The following is an 11,548-nucleotide window of genomic DNA, read 5'->3' on the forward strand; positions in this document are numbered from 1 at the left end:
GGATATGCTGGGTGGACCAGGCTTATTCTTTTCATAACACACTGTCCAGAAGTTAAAGGATAAAATGAGAACTATTAACAATCTTTCCAAAGGAACTAACTCAGATCCACAATGAACTTGTGGACATTGACAAGGCCCTAACTTCTGGAGACTCTATCAACTTCTGTTTCAAGGAGAAAGCACTTGTTCATCTCGGCTGCCCAGCTAGCTTAGCCCCCAAATAACCACACAGAAACTGTATTAATTAAAACACTGATTGGCCCATTATCTCCAGCCTCTCATTGGCTAACTCTCACATTTTGATTTAACCCATTTCTATTAATTGTATGTCACCACGTGGCAGTGACTTGCCAGGAAAGATTCAACATGTCTGTCTCTGGCGGCTCCATGGCGGTCCTCCCTTTCTCTGCCTTTCTTTCTCCCAGCATTCAGTTCTGTCTTCCTCACCTACCTAAGTTCTGCCCTATAAACTAGGCCAAGGCAGTTTCTTTATTCATTAACTAATGAAAGCAACACACAAACAGAAGGAACTCCTACACCAACCTCCCAGCAGTACCAATACAGAAGCCACACCCTGTTACATATAATATACCATACGTATAGGGTAAAAGGGCCAATTGGAACAGGAAACCAACCAATCCCTGAGCACCCTGACTCTGACCCTAGAGTCAGTGAAAGAAACATACTCTAGATCTGAGACCTGTGCCAGGGAAAGAAACACCATTTGATCTGAGTCCAGAACCAAAGAAATATGCCCTGACTTTGAAACCAGTGCCAGAGAAAAACACTTTGTCCCTAGAATCAGAGCCAGTGTAAGAAATATGTCCTGGTCCTTAGATTAGAGTCAAAAGGCTAAAAATGACCAGAGAAAGAAACACAGTCTGGCCCTCAAACCAGAGACAACTAAACCAACCAATCCCTGAGCAAGGAAAACTAACAAATCCTCTTAATTCCGGGAAAATTCCACCCCTAAGAAGCTTCATTCCCCACACATACACACCACCACCCCTGGCACAGTCAACCAGTCTTCTGGACTCCTCCTTCCCAAATAAATCTCTTTCTCAAAAGAGTTTTGAGTGACAATCTTTATTCTCTGGTGCAGAATAGAAGAACCTGGTTGTGACGTCCCTTAGGGAACTGAGCTGAAAAACCTTGCTAAGAAGCTCCTTTAGAAGGAATGAACAAGGCTGAGCAGAACAGAAGAACCTTGCTGGGATGCTCCCTTAGGGGACACTGAGCAAGGCTGAGCAGAAAAAGTAACAACTTTTCCCAGGAGGCTGGGGAGATTGCTACATTTTTGCAGGGGCTTCCTTTTTGGCAGAGTGTTACCAAAAGAAGTAACATCTTGGGCAGAAGAAGAAGCTGATAGCTCTACTAGGATGTTTCCTTAGGGGAACAATGATGTGGAATTCCCCTCTGTATACTGTGAATATGTTTTTACCATTGGTTAATAAAGAAGCTGCTTTGACCTATGGCAGGGCAGAATAGAGCTAGACAGAAAAATTAAACTGAATACTTTGAGAAAGAAGGTGGAGTCAAAGAAACTTCTTGTAGCTGCCCAAGAAGGAGGACTCTGGATCCTTTCCAGTAAGTCACAACATTGTGGCGATACAGATTAAGAGAAATGGGTTAATTTAAGATGTAAGAGCTAACAAGAAATATGCCTGAGCTATTGGCCAAATGGTGTTGTAATCAATATTGGTTTTGTGTGATTATTCAAATCTGGACCACTAGGAAACAAAGCAGTCTCCGTTCACAGAACAGAGACCAGCTCAGCTGTAGCGGCTCTCCAGGAAAGGAGCGGGATTGCTATATCCTGCGGGAAGACTATCTCCCACTTCACCCCAGCTCCAGTTTCAGGTGGCCTGGCTTCCCAACAAATCAAGACACCTTTTCCTCCAGGGCCAAACTGTTCTATTACAGTTCTAGCCTCCAGAGCTGTCCAAATGTGGCTCTAGATAGCCTGGTTTCTCGATAATTCAGGACATCTTTCCTCCAGAACTGAGCTGTTCTATCGTGGATCCAGCCTCCAGAGCTGTACTATTGTAGCTCTACCTTTCTGGAGTTGTCCTATTGTGACTCTAATATAGCCTGGCTTCCCAATAAGTCAGGGTATCTTTGCAGCTCTAAAACTGTAACACTCACACTCGCCTACATTGGGGGCACTCAAACCATTCCAAACTAAATTATAAGGAAACAAGTAGTTCTATCACTTTGGAGGAAAAAGGATTGTGGTAAAGATAAAACAAGTTGTAAGGGGAGGAACTGAAGAGACAGATGGCTCAGTGATTAAGAGCACAACTGCTCTAGCAGAGAACCTGAGGTCAGTTCCCAGTACCCAAGACAGATAGCTCACAACCACCTATAACTCTAACTTAGGGGAAATCTGATACATCTTACCTCCATAGGCACCTGTGCTCACATTCATGTCCCCACGCATACACACACAGTTAAAAAAAAAACCTAAAAATGATGAAACATGTCAGTTATTGCTTTGTGCCCAATGTTCATAGCTTTGTCTTCAACATTAGTAAACATAAGTTATTTGAATACCCTGTTTTCATGAAAATAATACAAAACTGCCTATGAAACAAAATAAATAAATATAAAATAAAAAGAAACTTTTAAAAGCAGAGATAGGGTGCTGTTTGTTGTTTTTTAATGATTCTCCATTATTGCACAGGGGGTTGGCCACCACTCTATTGAGTCCCCTTCTCATTCATCCACATGTACACATGCAAGCAGATTTGTGCAACTGACCGCAGTAGGACAATAGGTTGGGAAACGCAAGGTGTTATAGATAGTTTGGGTCCGATAGTGGGGTTTTTATAACTTCCCCACTCAGTAAAAAATAATGGACAGCTCTCTGGTAAATGTGTGCTAGGTTGGACATTTGTCCTATTGGTGCAGCCTTTAGCAGAGCTCCACAGGAACAAAGGAATCACAATAGTACCCACAAATTCAAAGTCCTCCATCTTTAATATGACAACCTACATCAGAAGCCCATAAGAATTCATGTCCTGTGACTCAATTTTTGTTTTTATGGATCAGATCAAGCAAATACTCTTATTAACTATGATAAAAAAAACACTGTGTATGAACTAGATTACAATGTTGTAAATTTGCACTTCCCTACATGAAAGAGTCCTACAATCTCCTGTGCAATACCTAAATCAGCTTACAATATAAATGTACAGTGTGAGCTCATTGCTGTTATAGGTATATCTGCAGATGTCTCTGTATACAGAGGAATAAATAATCCAACATAAATAAACATGGATGTTATATGGTATTATGCCTGAAGTTTGAAATGTCTCCGCAGGGTTGTGAGTTTGAACATTTGGTTCCCAGCTAATGGCACTGTTTAGGGAGCATTTAGAACTTTAGGGACGTGGTACCTATTGGGCTGGTGTAGGTCTCTAGGGTTGGCCTTGAGGATGATAAATTAGTTGTGCTTCTGAACTAGTCTTTCCGGTTCCTGACCCACCAGTGTGTGAGGAGGTAGGTTACACTGCGAACTTGAGTCTCCATGGTTCCTGACCCACCAGTGTGTGAGGAGGTAGGTTACACTGCAAACTTGAGTCTCCATGGTTCCTGATCCGCCAGTGTGTGAGGAGGAAGGTTACATTGCCAACTCGAGTCTCCATGAAGCAACCCACTCCAGCCTTCATGCCTTCCCTGTAAGAGACACTAGTGGTTCCCAACCTATGAGTCTTAACCATTTTGGGGGTTGAACAACCATTTCATGGGGGTCACCTAAGACCCACATAAAACATAGGTATTTACATACAGTGATTCATAAAAGTAGCAAAATTGCCACTATGAAATAGCAACAAAAATAGTTTTATGGTTTGGGGTCACCACAACATGAGGAACTGTATTAAAGGGTCACAGCATTAAGAAGGTTGAGAACCACTGCTCTGAACTGTGAGTCAAAAAAACCAAAACACAAAATACAAAAAACAATCCAAAACTCAAAAAAACCCTCCCCTTCCCTTCTCTCTTAACTTGCTTCTGCCAGGTATTCTATCACAGCAAAAAAAAAAAAAAAAGTAACATGTATATGCACACACATACACACAAATACACATACGTATACACATACATACACACAAACATGCACATCACACACATATACAGTTACACACACATACACATACATACATACATACATACATACATACATACATACATACATACATACACACACACGCACCACATGATGACTGGCAAAGACAGTAATGCAGACCCACTTTATTAAGGCTAGATCTATAAATGTCAACATCACTCAATTTGGGAGGGTAAACTGTGAATTGATACCTTTTTGTTAAATATTTTTTATCTTCCTACAATAAAAAGAATTGAGTAGCTAAAGACAAAACTGTTTTAAAATTCTTTGGAGAAATCTAGAATGTAGTTCTCTTGAACAAGAACTTCCCTGAGATAAGCAAAGCAAGTTTGGGAAGTGGAGGCCAGAGAGTCTAAAGTTCAAGGTCATCCTTGGATAAGTAGCAAGTTCAAGGTCAGCCTCTTGTACAGGAGACCATATCTCAAAAAAGGAAAATATCTTAGAAAACTACTATATGGTTCCACATCTTTGTCTTCTGCACTTTGCCATTAATTGCCAACAGCATTTCTTCCCATCTAAAGATATTGCAATTCCCTGAAATGTTTGTAGAATGGTACCATCTGGGATCAAATTCTTGCTGTGATTACCAACCATCACACATACACTTAGAAGAAAACAAACCAGGCAAACAACCTGCTGGAAAACACACATTGAAAATGTCCTGGGTGCCTTAATATAGCTATAGTCTTGTCTACATTCCTGGTGACTGTGATTTTTCTTTGTTAGATGAAACAAAGTTACAGTTCTGCAGAGATGGATATACGGAAGCCATGGGTGTGGTAAGCAGCTTTAACCATGTAGGGAATAAAGTTAAGCGAAAGTCCCATTTGAAATTAAAGAAGCCCACATTTATATTACTATCCTCATTAACTGGCATTTCACTAGAAAGGTCACCAATTAAGTTATTTTTATAGTCAGGTGAATAGAAGCTATGTTTCCATGACAACAGATGGTACATAACAACATTTTTGAAAAGGTTAATGGAACTTGCGGTGAGCTTAATAATGATGCGTGGAAATCATTCATGCAGCTTTTTTTTTTTTTTGCATGGGCTTTCACAGGGCTGGCCATTGTTGAGAACAATGTTTGTTTGTTTGTTTATTTATTTATTTATTTATTTATTTTGAGATTTCCAAGTGCCTATATGGTCAGATATTTAGAGAGGGGTTTAGGTATCCTGTTCTCATTTTGTTTGATGGCTTGAACAGAGCAAGAATAACTGTAGAAGCTCATCTGGCCAGGGGAAGTGCAGGGTTAGTCAGGCCAGCACATGCAAGCTGTACCCTCATCCTCCTCTGCCCGCCACCATGTGAATTAAATGATGTGCTAAAAAAAAAAAATAGGACCTGGACTGCTGAGCCAGGTACAGAATGTCGCACATGCTGGAGGGTCCATTAGGAGTATGGCTATGGGAGCTGACAAGCTCTATATTAGCACAGTCCTGTATGATCAAAGAGGTACATCATTGGGGAACACTGTCGACCCAAATCATGCAGCTTGGTCTAAAGAATTCATTTCCTGCAGAGAAGGCCAAGGTTGTGCTATGAATGGGACACTGGTTCTCATGCCTTATTGTCTTACCCTTAGAAGGGATCACCTGCCCTTGCTGAAGATTTTTGGACTTTTCTTCAATCTAGTTTAAATGTTCAAAGTAATGTAAAGTAGATATCATAATGTAAACAAGTATCCTGCTCTATAATTCAGAGTACACATTTCTGTGTCCTCAATGGTCCATGGCTTCATCACCCTGACTTCATGTGTGATGTGTTAAGTGAATGATTTTATATCAAAGTGCAGACTAAGTTTCCTTCATGTCTCCAAGATTGCTGTCAGACTCCAATGTGTCTTTCTCACTTTTAAAATTCTATTAAGAAGCCAGGACTTTATGAGGAAAAATGTAAGCAGATAACCATTCGAAATTTGAAAATTCCAATTTTAGCAAATAGATGAAAACCAATAAACAGTGTATAGTAACATGATTTTTCCAAAACCCCTATAATTCCTTGCAGTGGATTTGAAGGCAAACATTCAAAATGTATAAAGAATTTCTATGCCGAAAGTCATAGCAATGTTGATCTGAAGTATAGCTTTGAAGGGGGCTGGTGAAAGCATTGATCTTATTGGGGAAAAAAGTGAGGTAAAAGAAAATTCCTGAAGTAGTAGGTAGCTTCCTGGTAACTCTATGAGAGATGGATACAATTTAAGAATGACCTTTCCAATATTTTGTGATGGCTAATGCTCTAGTGAGATAATTATTTTGACTGTGCTCCAAGAACTTGTTTCAATGTCTTTTGCACAAACGTCATCGATTCACAGTGAAGTCAAACATTCAATTTGTCTTAATATGTGGTGTGATAGTTTATGGTCTTTTTCTTTGCAGTAGTTTCTCCCAATGGAAATTTCACTTAGTGTCAGTAACCACGTAAAGATCTCCTTTGGCTCACATAGGACTCAGGCTCCACTGGGCATTAGGTTTCTCTGAAGCATTAAGTCACTGTATGAAGCTGATCAGAGTTGCCAAAGTGTGGGTTGTGTCACTTAAGATGATTCTATTTAAATCCACACACATTACCACTTTTAGATCTTGTTATCTTAGTTTTCTCCTCCAGCTTAGAAATTCTGTATGTAGATGACCAGAGGGAGCAGAAAGGAATTTTTTGGCCATGTCTGTCCTCGAAAGAACCTTACGGCTATTGTAGGACATGACCACTCATGAATTTGCATCAGGTAACAGAAGCACTGTAGAAAATTAAAACTAGAAAGAAATTTGAAAATGACTAATATGAATCTAATAAAGGTTACACACTCTTCTTTATTATCTCCCTCCCTCCCTTTCCCATCCTTCCTTCATTTCTTCCCTCCTTCCCTCCCTCTCTCTCTCTTTCATTCTTTCTTTCCCAGAGATCCACTTCTCTTTGCCTCCCCAGTACTGAAACTACAAGGAGGCCCCTCCTTGCTTGTCTTTCTTTAAAATGAGTGTGGGGGGACAAACTTGGGTCCTTGTGCTTAGTAGCAAGGACTTTATGGCCTCAAACCCTTCCCCATAAGGTATGCCTTTCCTTTCATGTCAGCATCAGCTGGTGCAATGGTTTTAATTATTTACCTGCCCTTGTGAGGATAGACATTTATAATCTGGAGGGGGGATAGAACAGACTGTCTCAATATTCCTTGTAAAACAAATCATTTGAGCAAAAGCCTTTGCGTTTTGGAGAGATATGGGCATCTCTATATTGAACTTAGTGAAATGCAGAGCACTTTCCATCCAATAAACCAAACTTTTGAATCATAAATGTACTTGAAATTACTGTAGTAAGAGCAAACCTTAGCTCTTATATGGACTGAACTTCATGCCTCTCCCACAAATTCCTGTGTTAAAGTCTAACCTCTATTTCCTCAGAAAATGATGTGACTTGGTAATAGAGTCTTCACAATCTAGTCAGAATGAGGTCATTAGCTTAAGACGAATGTAATATGACCAGCATCCTAAAGAGAAAAATTTGGATACTGAGACTTGCATAGAGGGAAAATGTGAAGAGATACAGGGAAAGGATAGCTATCTAGAATAAGCCATGGTGAGCAGCCTGCAACCTACCACTTTAACTGGCCCCGGGAAGAATCAACACTGCCAACATCTTGATTTCAGATCTCTAGTTTTCACTACTGTGAGATGATCAATGTCTGTTGCTTAAGTGACACCGACTGTGGTTCTTTGTCACAGCACTCCTAGCAAGCTTGTGCGGTACCCAACTGTCTCATCAGGATGGCAGTCATTGGTCCTGGCTAGGTGCTTCCCTCATCAGGGCTACAGGTGGCAGTGTAGGAGCTCAGGGAACAGATGACCTATAAGAGTCCAATACGTTGAAACAAAGCGACCAAAGGGATGTGGGAAAAAAAAAAAAAACACAGAGACACCAAACTTGATTACTCTCATGATTTATTAATATTCAGATTGAAAAAGGAGCCTCACAGCCTCAAGTTACGCTAATTGGCACATTTGCTTTACTTATTTACTTTTAAAACAAACCGGGTTTTTAAATTTTTTTAATCCTTTTTGTTCATTCCATCACATTGAAAATGAGGAAACAGAAGTGGTTTTGAATTCACTTAATATTTTGGACTCCTTAGAACGGAACATTGCACACACACACACTTTGAACAGAGAGAATAGAGAGGAAGGTGGACTCCCACAGGGCCACACGCACCAGATCAAAAAACTGGGCTACAGTGCAAGAATTTCCCAAGATGACTGCATCATCATCACCAAAAACTCGCCATAACAACACCAAGAAACAAAATGTTTAAGCCACACTGTTGGACTTGGGATCTTTCCCGCTTTTTTTCTTTTTTTAAATGTTTGCCACACAGAGAGAGGGGGCTAGTAGGTGGGAGAGGACAGGCTCACACTCGTGAGAGGGACAGGAGAGGAAACTTCAGAGCGGAGCAGAGAAAGGGTGGGAGAGACAGGGTTCAGGTTGGGGCAACATGGAAAGCCATTTCTTAAAGTTCAGGCATGTTCTTGGTCAGCCTCGGGGTCTTCTTTACCCTCATCCTGTCGGGCACTTTCCTTAGGTTTGGCTTCATCTACAGCTTCTGAGGAAGAAAACAAGATGTGGGGAGAGAGAGGAAGGTTAGAATTTTGTCTCATGAATCCGCTCAATGATACATGCATTTCTTCTTTTCAAGTCATTACATAAAAGATTGTGATAACGTAGTGATTAATATCCCAGTAATCCAATTTCCCAGACCAGAATCTTTTATTCTAGGAGGTTGCTTAGCAATACATAAGGAAGTGAAGGACAAGTTGTCACTCAGTAGAATCTACATTTCTTTCATGTGTGCGCATGCGTGCGTGCGTGCTTTTGTGTGTGTGGGGGGGTTAAGGCCAGAAAACTACTTGCAGAAAGGACAGTTTTCTCCTCCCACTGTGTAGGTCCCTGGGATTGAACTCAAGTTGCCCGACTTGGTGATGAGCACCTTCACCCACTGACCCATATCGCCAGCCCATCACTGTGGTTTTTAACCTTGAAGCCTCACAATCGAGGCACCCGCAATAACCTGTTTTCTGTTGCTTAGTGTCAGAATAATTGTGGCAGGTAATTCATTTGGCTCATTGAGTATCTGTTCCAGTTTATCTTACCATTTATTTCTAGTAATGTGAAGTTTGGGAAGTAAAATGCATAAATTTTAAACCCTGGGGTGGAACCAGGGGAGGCCACTAAGAGCTGCAGTTTGATTAGGAGGAAGAAAATTTCCTTGGGAGGATGGAGTTGGTTTTCTCCTTTGTGGCCTTCTCTTCCCAATACAGGGAAAACCCAAAAATTACCCGACACTGTAACACCTATCTTATAACCACAAAGAAATAATCTCTATATTAAATATGGTAGAACAGAAAGAAAATTTATCGTTACATGGGGTGTATAACACTTGAACACCTACCCATCATCCTTCTCATTGAGGGAGATAAACAACCAACCACGTTAAGACACGGTAATGGGTTACAGTCTCTCTCTTTTTTTAATATTTATTTATTATTTATTTATTTATTTATATATTTATTTATTATGTATACAATATTCTGTCTGTGTGTGTGTGTCTGCAGGCCAGAAGAGGGCACCAGACCTCATTACAGATGGTTGTGAGCCACCATGTGGTTTCTGGGAATTGAACTCATGACCTTTGCAAGAGCAGGTAATGCTCTTAACCACTGAGCCAATTCTCCAGCCCTGGGTTACAGTCTCTTACAACTGAGCACATTCCAAGGGAATTCACAGACCCATGAAGGGAGTATTGCTTTGCTTAACAAGGTAGATTTATGTCTTCATGAAGGTTAATCCCGCCAACTCCAAAGCTTTACCTTGATAATTGTCAACTGATTATAAGCTAAAAGACATTTTACTAATATGCCAGTCTGCCTAAATAAAATCCATTGTCCCTAAAATTACTTGGTACCAACTAAGGACATATCTTATGCCCCATAACACAACCATCCCTAAATCCAGTGATTTTTCACAGAGGCCTTATAAACTCAGCAAACAGCTTTATCTATGGCTATAATAGATGATAGCAGAAGACAAAAAGCAAAATAAGCTGGGAATAGGCAGACATAAAGAGCTCTGTTTTTTCCCTATGGAGTTTTAAAATATGCTTAATCCTTCCAGTCATGAACTGTGAGAACACGTGTAAGACAGCACCTATTAGGGCTGCCCACTCAAGTCCACAAGTTCAGATATGCACTAGTGGCTGGTCATGGAGGTGTCCACTGCTTAGCAAGAACTGAAGCCAGGCTCCCAGAATGAAAACAGATGTTCAACACAAAGTACCCTCTTTACACAGATTTTAGCCTCAGGGAATCACTCTTATCAAACAGGGGACTATGAAAACTCTTCAAAGTCACAGTTCACATGTGCCAATCATGAGTCAGTTTTATAAGCCAACCTAAGGACAGGAGCTCCAAGCCTACTGTGCTAACATTTGTTCTCTCCACACTCCCTGGTGTTAAAGATATCTATGCTCTTTAAAATGCAGCTTTTATCATTGCTTTCCTCTCTTAATACCTACTGGCTTCCACTTTTCCTTAGACAGATAAACTGGAGCCAGTGGGATATTATTAGCCTGGCAGATTTTTATTTAATTAGAAGGCAATGTATAACAGATACATTTTAAGGAGACTGAACAAGCAGTGTTAAATAAAGTGGATTACTGTGGAAAGGAGATGCTGAGGTTAGCAAAATGGATCCCACTTAGGAGGCCATTAGAAGAATTATAAAAATGTATGTGTCTTTCAAGTCACTCACACATAGACTGTCATTCTCTCAAAGCTGAATATTTACATTTAAATAAGGCCACCGCTATCAACATACCTTTGGAATTTCTTCTTTGTAAATATATCTAAAAAATGTCCTTGAAAATGTTCATGGTTTCTATAATCGAGCCATTCCCATCTGGTAGTTAATATAAGCAGCTATAGAATAATATCACCTTATAATGGCTCACTATACTTGAAAACTTTAAAGTCCCCCTGGCTTGGTAGGACTCACCATTTGGTGAAGATACGTCTGCAACACAGTGGTTACTCAGAAAGAGCCTTCAACCAGACTGCTTTCCAAGAGACAACTATTCACTTTTGAAAAACATTGTCTCAATCCAAGCTATTGGAAAAAAATGAACTCAGTCTTGTCAAATACTATTGTATGTGCCAGTATTCCTCAAGGATTGTGAGCTCTTGGTATAACCCAGAAGAAAAGATTACAATGACTTAGGTCACGGAAGCCTTTGTGTAGCAATCTAGAACTCTTGTAGAGGTTTCATGTAGAGCCTGGCACTGTTCAAGCCTTTGGATATTAAGAGTATGCCAAAAGTGGTTTAATATCTTCAATGGTTCCATGAAGCAATTTTAGAGCTCTTTTAAAACTACAGAAG

General features: G+C 40.3%; 1 protein-coding gene across 1 annotated transcript in view; it reads right to left on the reverse strand.

The window, feature by feature from the left end:
* Positions 1-8,046: 8,046 nt before the first annotated feature.
* Gap43 (growth associated protein 43) overlaps positions 8,047-11,548 on the reverse strand; it is a 90,917-nt gene continuing 87,415 nt past the window's right edge. The window contains exon 3 of the mRNA XM_005344997.2: positions 8,047-8,719. Within this exon, the coding sequence (XP_005345054.1) occupies positions 8,634-8,719 (86 nt within the window). The 3' untranslated portion in view covers positions 8,047-8,633. The remainder of the gene's footprint in view (positions 8,720-11,548) is intronic.

Source organism: Microtus ochrogaster, chromosome 2 (genome assembly GCF_000317375.1).
Source record: "Microtus ochrogaster isolate Prairie Vole_2 chromosome 2, MicOch1.0, whole genome shotgun sequence".
Lineage (NCBI taxonomy): Eukaryota > Metazoa > Chordata > Mammalia > Rodentia > Cricetidae > Microtus > Microtus ochrogaster.